The sequence below is a fragment of the Phascolarctos cinereus genome, unplaced genomic scaffold (genome assembly GCF_003287225.1).
Source record: "Phascolarctos cinereus isolate Bilbo 61053 unplaced genomic scaffold, phaCin_HiC Scaffold_9;HRSCAF=440, whole genome shotgun sequence".
In the NCBI taxonomy this organism is placed as follows: domain Eukaryota; kingdom Metazoa; phylum Chordata; class Mammalia; order Diprotodontia; family Phascolarctidae; genus Phascolarctos; species Phascolarctos cinereus.
The window spans coordinates 199750248-199766567 of NW_027556402.1; the positions used below are offsets into that span (position 1 = coordinate 199750248).

Sequence of the window (16320 nt, forward strand, 5' to 3'; positions counted from 1 at the left end):
TTTCCAATGTCCTATGACACCAAACTGCCCACAAGACTGGACAAAAGCATTCTAAAAGAGAGATTTTTATTGTTTACTAGTGCTTCATAATGGTGACAGGGAATGTTATTAAACACTAAGAGGTTGTTTTTGAACAGTATTCTTGAAAATGATATTTAAAATATCCTTAGATATAATCTGGCTTTCTTGACATGCCCAATTCAAACATTTCTCATTGGTTTTCAGTAATTAACAGTAAAAGTCACCAAGCAAAACCTTCAATTAGAATATAGTTTTTTCTCCTCCTTTAAAAATATTACTATAGCTACTAAAAAATCTAGCCCAAATGCCTCAAAAGAGGAAAGAGACCCAGGAAACGTATTCCTCCTTCCCCTACCTCTCCCCCCATCAAAAAAGGGCAAACTAACACAGTTAACTAATGGTAGAATTCAAATCTTCTGAATTTTTTTTAAAGAATAAATTTAACCACTTACAGGAATATTAAGTGTTCCTAGGAAGTCAAATTCATCAAGTTTTGCATCATGCTGATTTTTCTGAGATTGCTTGCTTATGTCCAGAAGGCTTGAGAAAAAAAAAAAAGAATATGCTTTTTTAGACTTAATTCACTTCTTATTAGGCCCCCAGTGCTCACAAATATGGCAGTATTTCACATTCTCAAAAGAAAGATGTTATCTGGGCAGGTCCTCCCTCCCCCAATGCAGCCTGCAACTCTATGACCTTAGTAGGGCTTCAAGAATTACTTGCTCTGGTTGAAAGAAAACAAAACCCCTAGTTATTCTGTGTCTGCAGGGGAACTGTAGGCAGTCTTAGGTGCTCTCTTCTCCAGCCCAGGTACACCTGGACTCACACCATCTTCTGCATGCCACTACAGCCTCCAACTGTTTCCCCCAAGCAGAAAAAATTCCTAGTTGTAGCTCTGATCCCCAACATGTGGGAGAGCACCTTGGCCACCGAAAGCATGAGTTTGTTGAAATAAACATCCAGAAAAAGAAAATCGTCTCACCTATCTGTTATTTCAGTAGTTACATGGGCCGGTTTGTTGGGGCTGTCTTTCAGTAGTGGGTCAAATTTAAGATACAAGGACTGCTTTCTCAAGGCAGATTCCTTAAACTAAGGAGACAAAAGAAAAGACCCCCAAAATTAGCTAAACTGCTATACACAATCCAATCACCTCACAGATGTTTTTGGTTTAGGACTTGCAATCAGAAATAAAAACATCCCTATATCAAACCATGTGTTTAAATTATATCAGGTTCCAGTTTTTAATAGATCATATACTTACTGAAGAAGTTCCAAACTGTTCCAAATAGTCAATTTCGATACCCGTACCTAAAACTGAAGAATAAAATTCACCAATAAAGTATTTCAAATGACATTACACTTTAAAGACTGCCCTTTGCCCGAACCTCTACCAACACTTACAACACCAAGTAAATTCCAGACACATCCTAAAATTTAATTCTCAGCTAAAAAGAAAACTTACAGACAAGTGCCTATTACATTAGGCATATATAAATGATCTGTTAAATTCTCCCAATTCAAATCCTTAGCAGAAACTGCACTAGGAAGTGAAACCTAAGAGACTGAAATAATTAATACTAATGTGCAAAAGACGGCTGACATATAACCAAATATGTTAGCCTGGCAGAATTAAATGGAGGATCATAGATTTGACGCAGGAGGGAACCTGAGATGTCATTTAGTCCAACCTCCTGCTTTAACAGAGGAGAAAACTATTGCCCAGAGACTAAATGACCTGCCCAAGGTCACACAGTATATAATAAATGGCAGAACAGGATTCACACCCAGCATGCTCTCCACTCCATCAAGCTGACATTTAGCCTTATTTATTCATCTGTTCAAATATTTTTCTATAGAACATACGTCTTAGTTGAAGAAATATTAAGATCAAGATATTAAGTCTTTAAATTCATATTATGAGTAGCAGTGGATATTAGAAACACTTAATCAGACTAGTCTTTATGAAAATAAAAAAGAAATTACAATTCTAACCAAGGCAGCCCTTATTTTTTGTAAATGTGATCACCTAGAGACTTAAAAACAGATCTCCATCTAATATCTTGCCCTCTTATCCAGTCTTTGAAAACCCTGAACATAGGCTCAATTAGCATTGTCTTCCAATGCCTAAAAGATATTTACTGGCTCAAAAAAATAAAAAAGGTAGTAAACACAGGCAGTAGAGGATGAACAATATACAATACAAAGGGTTTAAAAGTATATGTTATAATCATTATTTTACAATTACTTTCCCCAAGACTTACAAGAACTGATGCTGAGTAAAGTGAGCAGAACCAGGAGAACACTGCACACAGTAACAGCCACACTGTACTACGACAACTGACTTTGATAGACTTAGGCCTTTTCAGCAATGCAAGGCTCTAAGACATCTCCAAAAGACTCACAATGGAAAATGCTATCCACATCCAGAGAAAGAACTATTGCTCTCCTTTTCTTTTGTTGTTTTGTTATCGATTCTTCATTCTCATGGTTCCTCCCATTGGTTCTAATTCTTCACAACATGATTAATGTGAAAATACGCTCTACGTGAATGTATAGGTAGAGCCTATATCAGGCTGCACGCCATCTTGCGAAGTGAGGAGAGGGAGTGGGAGAAAATTTAAAACTCAAAATCTTATGGAAGTGAATGTTGAAAACTAAAAATTAATAAAAATTGTTTTTTTAAAATTACTTTCCCCAAATAAATTGTGGGGAAATTTGGTTACTAAATATATGTAGGTCTACCAAATGGTACTAATGTCGCTGGCATCATTCTCTTTACATGTTGCCCCCACTCTGGTCAGATCTGTACAATTTGGGTACAATGACAAAAATCTGTCAATGCTGTACTCAAACTCTCATCTCTAATCAATCTCTTAGCCTTTCCTCCTTTGTTTCACTCTGCCTATTCTTTGTCTTCAAGGCCATCCTCGAGTGCCCTCCTTACCCCTTTTCTCCATCTTTACTCCTCCTTGCCTCCTTGGCTCTGGTCTCCGATGAACGGGTGGCCCTTCTCACTGCCAAGGCTAGCTCTCCTATTGTGTCCTCACTTCTATCATCTCCAGCCTACTTCAAGAACTTGCCCTACTTTTATCTACTACCTACAAACCTGCTCAAGTCTCCAACATCCTTAATTTAAAAAACAATTCCTAAGAAGAGTTATGGAGGGGAGGGGAGGACCTCTATTTCACCACTTCCTCTTCAATCCCTTGAAACTTAGATTCTAACCCTATCACCTTAAAAATCAAGCAAGCAAAAAATAAACAAAAATAAAAATAAATCAAGCAAGCACCAATTAACTGCCAGGCACTAGGGATAAAAAGATAGGAATGATTCTGAACCTGCCAAAAGAGAAAGATCAACAATAAAACACAGGCACATCAATGGACTGTGAAATCATGAATTGGTCCTACTATTCTGGAAAACCACTTGGAACTACATGGGGGAAAAAAAGTATCAAACTGTACCCTTTATTTAGCCCAGCAATTGCACTCCTGGATATATGACCCAGAGGGGTAAGAAACAGACCATGCCCACAAGCTGGCTCTAGCATACCTTTCCAGCCATACCACACTTTTCCCTATGCTTGTTCTATCCCACCTGTACCCATCTGCCCAAGCCATCCTCCACCACCCTGAAAATACATCCCCTCTTCAACCCTTTTCTTTCGACAATCCTCAAATCTCCCTGAAGGTTAACATTCTCCCCTTGGTCAAAGTACCTAGCACTACTTATCTTAGTACATGCTGCATTCCCTCCAGGCAGAATGTAACCTCCTGGAAGACAGAGAGCCTGCATTTTTGTCTGTTTTCCCAGTGCCTGGCACAGGCAGTACTTAATAACTGTTGTTGGTTGAAATTGACAAGTTTGAAAGCAAGCATTCTTAGATAATACTCAAGATCGACTAATTTTTAAGGTAAATGAGATATTTCCTAGAGTGCCATTTACCTTGTGAAGGAGATCTGAAGTCCTCTTCAGATCTGGCAGTTTCTATCTTGACATTTGCGTCTAATTCATCCTTCTGGGGGAGTTCAGAGCCAGTGGCTAACGATGGGCTAACTTGACTGTTTGTGTCACTGACGTACCTGCAGAATTCTCTCTTTTCTCCTAAAAATAGTTTCAGAGTTAAATCTTGGTCCTACGGAACCAAACATCACGTGACAATTGTGTGTTCTCTCTAAAAACTTAAAATAGTAACTTAAACATTAATTGAAGGCCTTTACCATATGAGTACAAAGAATGGAAATGAGTCTTGCTCCTGACAAGCATACGATTACACACAGACCCTGTGTGCTGAAAAAGGATCTGAGAAGAGGCTATTTCCTTTCCCAATCAAAATCTCCCAAAACATCTGGGAGGCTACACGTAAAGGATTCACATTCTTTCCCTTCAGGCTCTGCTTCCCAAAACTTCATCTTGAAATATAGATAAAACTGGTAGGGGAAACAGCTCTTGTAAGTAACTTAACACTGGATTCTGTGGTCCCAACAAGTTGGCCTGCTTGATGGTCCTCCCACACTCCAGATGCCATCTCCTACCCATACCTTGGGCAGACTGCCCCTCAGGCCCAAACAGAAGCACACCTAGTTTCCTTCAACTTTTTGTTCAAGCACCTCCTACTTAAGACCTTTTCTGGCCCCTACCAGCTGCCAGTGCTTCCCTACAAAAAAGGATCTTGTATCTATTTTATAAGACACATGCACGAGCTCAGTTCCACACCCCTTCCCCCCCCAAAAGAGAATATGATAAAATCTTCAAGGTCATGAAATATTTCATTTTTAACTTTGAATGCTCATTTCCCAGTAAAGTTCCTAGAAGAAAGCAAGTGCTCTAAATGCCTGCTAATTCTGACTTAAATTAATTCTAAATATTTTCCTTCCATGGTAGTAAGCAGAGAGAGTACCATAGAGGACATGGGATTTTTAAGTTGTAGATCTAGGGTGAAAAATTTAAAAATAAAATTTGGAATACTAATCAGTAAGGAAGGCAACAAATGGCACTTTATGTTTGGAGCTACCCCAGATTTAAGTAAAGATTCATGCTGCCTGAATTAGGGGAAACGATATAAGTAGAAGATAGCTTGCTGGATAATTGTTAAAGTAATTTTAAAAATACTTACATAAGCTTAGAGTCTAAAGCCTTTCTGTAGACTGCTGCTAATTTGCAATCATGATAATGAAAGCCTACAGGTTTATACTGAGACAACAGTATGAGTAAAAATTTTATTAAATAAAAATAAAATATAGATCATACAAACCCATTAATCCTACAAACAATATTTAAGCTCTTAAGGATTCACAAAACAGTAACTTCAGTCAACTTTTGGCATCTGTTCACACATTTTTAAAAGTTCTCATTTTCAAAAGAAATGATAGAACAGAGGGAAAAAAAACCTTTCAATTGGTTGAAAAACAGAAATAAACTTTTTGATGATCAGACATTGATTGTGAACATTCTACCAAGGAGAGAGAGAGAGAGAGAGATATAGAGATATAGAGATAGATATATCGATATATATCTATATCTATAGACATAGATATAGATATAGATATTAAAAAAACATATCTGAGAGGGAGTGAGGGTAGAGGTAAAGGGCATATGGAAGGCAGCAGAAGCACAGCATACTGGTACACTCCAACACACACACATGCATATATAACATGCTGCCTACATGTGTATATATGCATTTGTAGGAAATATAACGCCGTATCTAAACATAAAGATTCCATTACATATGATAAGCCACATATCACATCTCTACACAATTACACTATATAGTACCAGGTGTCGGAGATCGTCTGCCTCTACCTATCAAAAGGAATGAAAAGATAAATAACCTCCAATACTCCCAACTAAGGACACAGAGTGGGAAAACAACCTTTGTAGTCCCTCTATCTTGCTACAATGAAATACACCATACCTGATCCCCTGCTATCAAAGTTTCTGTTCCTACTGGAAGCATAGATTCAGCTGCAGCGATAGGGGTAATAACCTGCCTGAAGACAATATAACAAGTTCAAAATGAATAGTCAATAAAGATTTGAAACTGACCATATAAGCCTAGAATATGCTAGTAACGGTTTGATTATACTTGTATCAATCTAGGCTGGATACTCAAAGACAAAGGGAGAGTCAGCTTGATAGGTACAACAAAAGTTACAGGTATAACAATAAGAAAATTCTGATGTCACCTCTCATATTAGACTTTTAGTAAATGAGCACTTTTAATTAGACCACAGAAAATAGACTTATTGTGGCCTTAAAAAAAAAAGCAGTATAACAACTCTAACCACACTCTGAAATATCAACAACAATAGAAATATAGTAGGCCCAACATTTATTCACAATAGGTTACTAATCAGAAATTGAGTAAGTTTTCTACAAAATCTATATTAAAGAATCGTACTGGGGCAGCTAGGTGGTGCAGTGGATAGAGCATTGGGCCTCAAGTCAGGAGTACCCGAGTTCAAATCCGGCCTCAGATCAAACACTTAACACTTACTAGCTGTGTGACTCTAGGCAAGTCACTTAACCCCAATTGCCTTAAAAAAAAAATCATACTTATGTAGAAATGCCACTAAATTCTAATGGTATATTCTTCAAAGCGGAATAATTAAAATGCCAAAATCAGCTCACAGGTCAAGTCTTTTTCCTCCCTCAACAGTCAATTTAAACTCTCAATAATAAAGCTCCAGCCTTCCCGTCAGAAGGGAAATGAAGTTTGCTATTTTTAGAGACAAGTTCAGAATTTGATTAACATATTAAATGAATTTTATAAACTACAAAGTTTTAATAATAACGTGAAATTCTTATAGAAATCCCAAAATTCTGATAATACAGCAGACAGCCCACCCATTAAGGAACTTTACTTACTGACTTCTAGGAATGTCATCAATAACAATCACACTATTCTGCTCCTCCCTGGAAAGACAGTCCTCCTGTGCTACGTGATTCTCTTGAAGCTGAACGGTTTCATTACCAGATTCCTGGTGATCAAAAGTGGAAGGCTTACATTTTTTTCCAAATGGGTCAAAGTTTGGATCATTAAGCTTGTCCCAATCTAAATCATAACATCCTTTTGGAAGAGGGTCCATATTTTCTTTATCCTGACATTTGCTTTCCTTTGCCATGTTTTTTGTCACTTTTTCTTGGGCTGCAGAAGGTTTCTTGGAAAGAGGTTTTATTACAGGCCCCTTCCTTAGTTTACTTGGTGGTGGCTTGACAGTAATGTTCTCAGAAAAGTCAAATTCTAGTTTTATAGGCTGGCCTTTCAAAGGCCCAACCACTTCCACAGGCTTCTCTTCCACAAGGGGAAGATTTGGTGATTCAGAATCAATCATCTTTTTTTCATCATTGCTCACAAAGTCTGAGTTACCAGCTGGCAAATGTGTTGATACACTGGCAGGCTGGATATCATGTGCTATATTAGAAACTGGTTCTTCAGGCTGTCCAGAGTCCAAAGATAACTTCCGTTCCTCCATACTGGATACCACTTCATTCATAATAAGATTCTGGGTTACCACACTGCCATTCAACTCATCCTGTAACGCTGATTTTCTATTTATTTCATTTGTGCTTTTGTCAGTCAATGAAGCAGATCTTATACTATCACAACTTTTCTCTGAGATTTTTCCAGGGCTTCTAGAAGATTTTATTTCTGGGGACTCTTTAAAGCCTTCAGAAGTAAGTGGAAAAGTATCATTCAATGAATAATAGTTAATTTCTCCTAAAAGAACTTCAGAGTCAGTTACTACTGGAGGCTTTAACAAACTTTCAAAAGAACTCGGAATGTGGGATGAGTTTATGAACGGATCAAAATCCTCCAGACCATCCAAGTCAATACTGTAGGAGCCACTGCTTTTCACTGGCAACAGATCATCTGGATAAGGGGCAGGATATGTTTCTTGTCTTTGAGGCTCTTCATTCACAATTTTCCTATCCGCTTCCTTAGCTATTTGCTGATTTCTTTCAAAAAATAAAAATAAAAATAAAAATACAGAGCTTCAAGATTTTTTAAATTCATTTGAAAGAACTTATTTACAAGCATAATATATTTGCCCAAATCTCCACTTGGCATAGAGATTTAACCTACAGTACAATGCCACTCAGAAGTAACATTTATAGGTAATGTCACCTACTACTGACAATGAGGTGCACCAGATGCTAGGCAACGACTTCATTTACTGATCTGTTTTGGAGTCAGACGTTCAACTAGTTCTACGTATAATTTTCTCTCCCATCAAACCCAAATTTCTCCATCTTGTCCACCTTTGAAGGTGGACGCTAAAGTTAAAACAGACTCAGATTATCAACAGAGAAATCAGCAAGATAGCAAAGGTTTGGAGGATAGTATATTCATGTATGTATGCCAAGGCAGAAGCAAGGTAGGGGAAGAAAAAGGATAGAAGTGGGAATATGAAACTGAAACAGGAAACAGCTTGAGGACAGAGATATAACTGTAAAATGAGACTATGGAATTGTTAGCAGAACAATGCAGGAGTGTAATTTGTGGAGAGAAACTGAAGGCTCCCTTCACTCCATCCAAATATATAATTCCTGGTTGTTTTCTACTAGCAAAGAGTTTCTGTATTATGAGCTTTGGAACTAAGTCAATTGTGATATGTCATAATATATCAACCACATCAATATCTGATCAAGTTATGATGTTGCAATCAAGAAAAAGTTGTCACCCCACCTCTATTACCCCTACATCTAGCCAAGAGAACCTGAAATCAGATAATGGCTTGGCCCAAACTTACTTTTCATCTCTTGATGCAGGAGGGTGAGAATTCTTTAAGTCATCTGTACAATCACCCAAAGTAAAAGAGTTCTCAAGTTTACCTGCCATGGTTGGGCTTAAAATTCTGTTTGTCTGTGGATCCCGCAAAGGAGTTTGAAAAGTTACCTGTTTATAAAGAAAGGAAAGGGAGAGAGAACAAGAGTTAACTCTTAAATAATTCAAAGGCCTTCAACACTAGCGTCGGCATCATTCCTGTTTCTCTCATTAGAAAAGAGTAGGCCCCCAAAAAGACCACTGAAGACAATGGTTTTAAACTCAAAAACAAAACACACTTACTTTCATAGCTTTTGCTATATTTTTTGGTGGCACATTTTCTTTCTGGGATGTACGAAAAGCTGACGATCTTCCTGTTAGCTCCGGTGGTGAAAACAGGAAGTCACAAGTTTCTGCAGTTATATCACCACTAACATTTTCGTCATTTACGATCTGCAGACTCATTCTGGAAAAGCAAGCCATCCACATAACAATGTAAGGAGTTGTCACAGAAACAGCTGGTCTTTCAGATAATCTTAACAGGAATAGAATGGGCGAGCTTAACCATATAAACTCGAGGGCCAACGTATTTCAGGGCGTGATATTCTACCTAAGTATAGCAGATCTTATAGTTACACAATCCAGCAATTCATGCCTTTAGCCTCTATTGCCAAGAAAAGTAGAACCGTAAAGTTTACCCAAATTTGCCTTCACATAACTCAGACTTGATTAACTAATCAACTCATCTAAATCACAAAGCTACCTACCCAACCACACTACCTACCTGGCCTTCACACTTCAGGAATAACCTCCACAAAGAGGATGGGGCTCAACAAATCTGTTTGGGAATATAAGAGCCACACTTGGTTTTCTAGTTCTCAGGAATCAGTGACCCAATTTTCAGAGAAGAGAAGAGGCTCTACAAACTATGTATTAGTTTGTTTTTTTGCTTTTAGGCAATTGGGGTTAAGTGACTTGCCCAAGGTCACACAGCTAGTAAGTGTCAAGTGTTTGGTCTGAAGCCACATTTGAACTCAGGTCCTCCTGACTTCAGGGCCAGTGCTCTATCCACTGCACCATCTAGCTGCCCCCAAACTATATATTAGACCTGACCACCTCACTCCACTATTCAAACTCTCCTGGCTGGTTCCCTACCCACCCCATTATAAAATATAAACACCTGTTTGCCTTTGAAAGCTCTTTACCACCTGGCCCTAATCTACCTTTCCAGACACATTATAAATTACTCCCCTTCCCAAATTCTATAGTCTAATTAAGTTAATCTTCTGTCTACTCCTCACCCACTGCACTCCATCTCCTATGTTAATACCTTCCAGGCTCTCCTCTCTCCAATTCATTCTCTACACAAGTGCAAAAATCATCTAAGACAGATCTAATTATGTCCCTTTCCTGCTCAAAATCCCTAGTGACTTCCCACTGACTCTGGAATAAAACATAGGCTCTACAGCATAGCATTTAAGGCCCTCCATAATCTGACTCCAACTTACCTTTCCAGCCTTTTTTCCCCCATGTATTTCCCTTTGTGCATTTCCAACCAAATTAAACCACTAACTACCCACAACTCAACATTCCAACTGCCCATTCCTAGGACACACTCCCTTCAACAACTCTGCCTCTCAGAATTTTGACCTTCATTCAATGATCAGCTCAGCTACCTGCTCTGAGAAGGTGTTTGTGCTCTTTAACTAACCACTTAGAAAGAGTAATAGCTCTTACTATATGCCAAGGCACTGTGCCAAGCACTTTACAAATATTATCTCACTGGATCCTCACAACCCTGGACCTAAGTGCTTTTATTATCCCCATTTTACAGATGAGAATCTGAGGAAAAGACAGGTTCAATGACTTGCCCACAGTCACACAAGCTAGCAAGTATCAAAGGATGGATTTGAAACCAAATCTTCCTGCCTCCCAAAGCACCTTTGTCATCTGCCCATGAGGAAGATCACCCTTGTGGCGACCAGCACTAGGACTTCAAAGATGTGGGTTCCTGCTCATAAAAGCAAATCTTCTGTTTAAGTGTACACCCACATATCTTGAGCCCCCCCACCTCGGTGTGAAACTTGAGTTCCTAAAGTCATCTTGCATCTAGATATTCAGTTATTACCATACTAATAGAAACCAAAGCAAGATAGAGCATAAAACCAGTAAATGAATCCATTGACTTTCTTGCTATTTCTGGCCCAGAGCACTTCATCTCCCCAGCATTTCTAGCAGCTGTCCCCCATGCCTGGAATACTATTCCTCTGCATCTTCACCTTCTGGCTTCCCTAGTTTCCCTTCAAACTTCAGCTAAGGACCCACCTTCTGCAAGAAGCCTTTCCCAATACTTCTTAATTCTGGTGCCTTTCCTCTGAGACTGCCCCCAATTTATCCTGATTACATCTTGTTTGCAAATTCTCTCCTCATCATACTGTGAGCTCCTAGAGAACAGGGACTGGGTTTTTTGTTTCTATTTTTTGTTTTTTGCCTTTCTCGGAATCCCCAGCGCTTAGCCCAGTGTCTGGCACATGGCAGGTGTTTAATAAATGTCAGCTGACTGACAAAAGGAAAACATTATCAGCAATCACTCCCCAAATGAGTGTATTCCCACTCTCTTCTAACGCCTCCCAGAAAAGAAAAGAAACCAAAAGCTTTCCAAAACAGACCTAGCACAGGAGGTCAAAATCACGTGGAAACAGGATGAAATGCCCATCCTCTGGTCCGGCAGAAGTCTTTCTCCAGGAGTTCACAAAAAGTAAGTTTACATCCTAATACTTTTATTCAAATACAAAAAGCAGTAATTATATCCACCTGTGCAACAGGCCACAGGGCATTCAATATAAAGCAATAACAGCAGGATGGCCAGAAAAAACCCTGGACTGTTTACATCTGAACTCAGCTGCAAAGAAATAAGAACTATTTTTTTTTCGTAGAATAAGAGTAGTGACTGGCGTTTATATAGCGCTTTGCTTTAAAGAGTTGCAAAGTCCTTTACTTATATGAGCCTCACAAAAACCCAGGGAGAAGTATGTACAATTATTACCCCTTTTACCAATCGGGGATGGGGAGGATAAGTATTTATTAAGCACCTATTAAATTCCAGGCACGCTGATAAGGGTTTAACCTTTGCTATCTCAAGTGACCCCCCCCCCCGCCCCGCAACAACCCTAAGGGGTAGGTGCTGTTATTGTCATTCCTATTTTATAGATAAGGAAACCGAGGCAGGCGGAGGTTGAGAGACTTGCCCAAGGTCACAGAGCTAGTAAGTATCTGAGGCTGCATTTGAAGCCAGGTCCTCCCGACTTTTGTGCACTGTGCCACCGAGCTGCCTCTAAATAGCGAAACCGCAGTTCTGAGAGGTCCGAGGGGTGCCCAGGGGGACCCGGCTGATTAGTGCCAGAAGTGGCACTCGAACTCGGGTCTTGCTGACTCCCAAGGCCTGCTCTCTCTATTCAGGCTGCTTTTGTGAAATATGGGGGTTGGCCTGGGTGGGTCCTGGGGTCTTTTCCCCTTCCCCCCCCGCTCCCCCCCAGCTCCCAGAGACCCCGGACCTCGCCCACCCTCCAGAGAGCCGCCGCCTCGGAATAACCATCGACCCTGCACGGAGAGGGGCAGGGACAGGGAGACACGACGCTCCTACCTGCCGGGCTTTGGCTCGTAGGCCGTGAGCGCAGACGAGGGAGAAGAAGGGATCCCGGGCGGGGTACGGGGACCGGGAAAACGCCGGGGCTCGGAGCCTTGGCTAGCCTGGGAGTGCTGAGCAACGGCGCCGACTACGCCTCCAAAGGTCCTCCCCGCGCCGCCGAGATTCAAATAGGAACGGTCGGTCCCTTTCAGCCAATCAGAGTGCTGACCAGGAAGCACGTGCGCGGAGGACACGCGCAGACTCCGTTCCCTGCACGCGTGCGTCACCGCAAGCCCCGCCCCCGCTCCCGCTCTTCCTCACAAGCGGGTACCTCGCAGCCTCTAGGAGGAAGTGGTGTTGCTGGGAGCTGATTAAGTTCCGTTTCCGGGCACGAGGTAAATAAAGCCTGGGAAATGAAGTCTGAATAGTGGGACTTCTCTGTAGATCACAAGGTCAGAACCATAAGATTTTTGCCATTAAAAAGACGCTGAAAATATAGGTATAGAGTATATAAATATAAGTATAGAGTATACAATAAAATATAGGCATAGAGTAGTGGATCAGTGGAACAGGTTAAGTATGCAAGACAGTAGTCAATGACTCTTCTAATCCACTATTTCATAAATCCAAAGACCCCAGCTTCTGGGATAAGAACTCACTATTTGACAAAAACTGCTGGGAAAAACTGGAAAAGAGTATGGCAGAGGACTAGGCATAGACCAAAATCTCACACCATATACCAAAATAAAGTCAAAATGGTTTCATGATTTAGATATAAAGACTGATAACCATAAGCAAACTGGGAGAGCAAGGAATAGTTTACCTGTCAGATTTATGGAGAACAGAAGAATTCATGACCCAACAGGAGACAGAGAACATTACAAAATGCAAAATGGATAATTTTGATTACATTAAATTGAAAAGTTTTTGCACAAAGCCAATGCAACCAAGATTAGGAGGGAAGCAGAAAAGTGGGAAAGAATTTTTCCAACCAGTCTCTCTTATAAGGGCCTCTAGAGAATTAAGTCAAATTTATAAGAATACAAGTCATTCCCCAATTGATAAATGGTCAAAGGATATGAACAGGCAGTTCTCAGATGAAGAAATTAAAGTCAACTATAGTCATATGAAAAATGCTCTAAATCACTATTGATGAGAGAAATGTAAATCAAAACAACTCTGAGGTACCACATCACACCTATCAGATTGGCCAACATGACAAAACAGGAAATGATAAATGTTGGAGAAGATGTGGGAAAATTGGAACACTAATGCATTGTTGGTGGAGTTGTGAAATAATCCAACCATTTTGGAGAGCAATTCGGAACTATGCCCAAAGGGCTATAAAAATGTGCACACCCTTTGACCCAGCAATAGCACCCTAAAATGACCCACACATACAAAAATATTTATAGCAGCTCTTTTTGTGGTGGCAAAGATTTGGACATTGAGGGGATGCTCATCAATTGGGGAATGGCTGAATAAGTTGTGGTATATGAATGTGATGGAATACTGTTGCGCTATAAAAAATGAATAGGCTGACTTCAGAAAAACCTGGAAAGACTTGTATGGACTGATGCTGAGTGAAGTGAGCAGAACCAGAATGTGATACACAGTAACAGCCACATTGCATGATGACTAATGTTGATAGACTTAGCCCTTCTCAGCAATGCAAGGATCTAAGACATCTCCAAAAGTCTCATGATGGACAATGCTATCTACATCCAAAGAAAGAACTATGGAGTTTGAATGCAGATCAAAGCATCCTATTTGCTATTTTTTTCTTCTGTTTTGTTTCGTTTCCTCTTTCTTGTGGTTCCTCCTATTGGTTCTAATTCTTCCTTACAACATGACTAATGTGAAAATATGTTTAATAGGAATGTTATGTAAAGCCTATGTCAGATTGTGTGCCGTCTTGAGGAGGGAAGGGGGAAGGAGAGGGAGAAAAATTTTAAACTCAAAAGCTTATGGAAGGGATTGTCGATAAATAAAAATAAATTAATGAAAAATTTTTTAAAAGAAAAAAATTAAGTTTAAAATAAAAAATTACCAAAAAATCTTTTTTAATTTTAATTAAAGAAACAAAAAAAGTTGCAAAAATATTTTCTGCACGGTGAAATGAATGAACGAAAAGGCATTTATTAGGTGCTTGTCTGCCAAGTACTTTGCCAAATGCTGGGGAAGCAGGTAAAAAGCAAAGACTGTGCCTGCCCTCAAGGAGCTTATAGCCCAATAAGGAAGAGATTCTTAACCTTTTTTTCCATCACTGATCGCTTTGGTATAATGATGAAACCTATGGAGCCCTTCTCAGAATAATGTTTTTACATGCACAAAATAAAATACATAGGCATATGAAGAAAACCAATTATATTGAAATATAGATGTCAAAAATTTTTTTAAAATAAGTTCACAGACTCCAGGATAAGAAGCCTTGTGATTTCCAAGACTGTGTCATTTTTTTGTTTCCCATAGAAGTAAGTAGCTTTTCACAGGATAAAACAATAAAACCATATATATCCCATCAGACAAGTCACCACAAGAAGGCAATTCAGATAATGTCATTGGTCAGCATAATAAAGAAATTCATAGAATCATAGAACTTTATAGCTGAAAGGTACCTCAGAGAGCTTTTTTGTTGTTCAATCATTTCAGTCCTGTCTGAGTCTTCTTGACCCTACTTGGGGTTTTCTTGGCAAAGATCCTGGAGTGATTTGCCATTTCCTTCTCTAGGTCATTTTACAGACCAGGAAACTGAGGCAAAAACAGGGTTAAGTGACTAGGTCATACACCGAGTAAGTATCTGAGGCAGGATTTGAACTCAGGAAGAGTCTTCCTAACTCCTGGCCTAGCACTGTATCCACTGTGCCACCTAGGGGCCCTTTTTACATGTACTTTAGCCAAACTGGACTACTGAATTCAGTATGTCATAGTTTTTGTTCTTTCTTGCTCATGTAACAACACTTGGTTTCTTTCTCTTTTTTCAGTTTTTATTTTTAGCCTTTTGTTTCTATACCAACATTATTTCTCAGTTCACATCCCCACCACCAGTGACTTCTTTTGTAACCAAAAGCAAACAAACAAACAAACAAAAAACAGCTCAGTAAAACCAATCAGCACAACAACCAATCGTGAAATGTTGCATTCTAGTAATCCTTGAACCTCATACCCAAATTAGTCATACAATTTATCAGATTTGGGCTCTTTCAGTGTCATTTTTGCTGTAGTCACCACATATATCATTCTCTTGCTTCTGCTTATTTCACTACAGACACCAGTTCATACAAGTGCTCCAAGTGTCTCTGAATTGGTCATATTCAGAAGAGAGGAGAGGAGGGTCTGAATTAGGGTGATGAATGGGTCAAGAGAAGGGGTGGGATGTAAGAGTTATTGTGAAAATAGATCAAGATTTGACTACTGATTGGATCCATGCCCTGAGGGACAGTAAGGAGTTGAGGAGATTGGGAAGTTGGGGCAATTTCAAGTGAAATAAGGAAGTTTGGGAGAGGAGAGGTTTTTTTTCTTTTTTTTTGCAGGGAAAGGTGGAGGGGAATAATGAGCTCTAGTTTGGACATGTTGAGTTGAAGATGTCTCCAGGACATTAACTTTGAAATTTCCTATGGGAGATTGGTGATATGGAATTAAAAGCTCAGGGAGAGCCCGTGAGTCATTTGCATAAAGATTACAGTTTTAATCCCAGGGCTGCATCCTTTCGGTGGCTTTTTCTCATTTTCCCAGTTGTTTGTGTCCCTCTCAGTTACTTTGTATTAATTTATCAAGAGCAAGCACTGCTTGCTGATTGACTTTTTGAATGACTGACACAGCCCTTGCCCACAAAGAATTTATACTATTCCATAGAGAGGATACAATATAGACACAAGTAAAGCTTTTTTTTTTAACACCT

At 39.5% G+C, this 16320-nt stretch overlaps 1 protein-coding gene across 1 annotated transcript in view; it reads right to left on the reverse strand.

The window, feature by feature from the left end:
• Positions 1-12608, reverse strand: part of TACC3 (transforming acidic coiled-coil containing protein 3) — a 25542-nt gene extending 12934 nt beyond the window's left edge. The window contains 10 exon segments of the mRNA XM_078148393.1: positions 474-561; positions 1004-1110; positions 1283-1335; positions 3967-4095; positions 4098-4125; positions 5939-6014; positions 6892-7983; positions 8778-8923; positions 9095-9257; positions 12435-12608. Of these exon segments, the coding sequence (XP_078004519.1) occupies positions 474-561; positions 1004-1110; positions 1283-1335; positions 3967-4095; positions 4098-4125; positions 5939-6014; positions 6892-7983; positions 8778-8923; positions 9095-9256 (1881 nt within the window). The 5' untranslated portion in view covers position 9257; positions 12435-12608.
• Positions 12609-16320: the final 3712 nt, after the last annotated feature.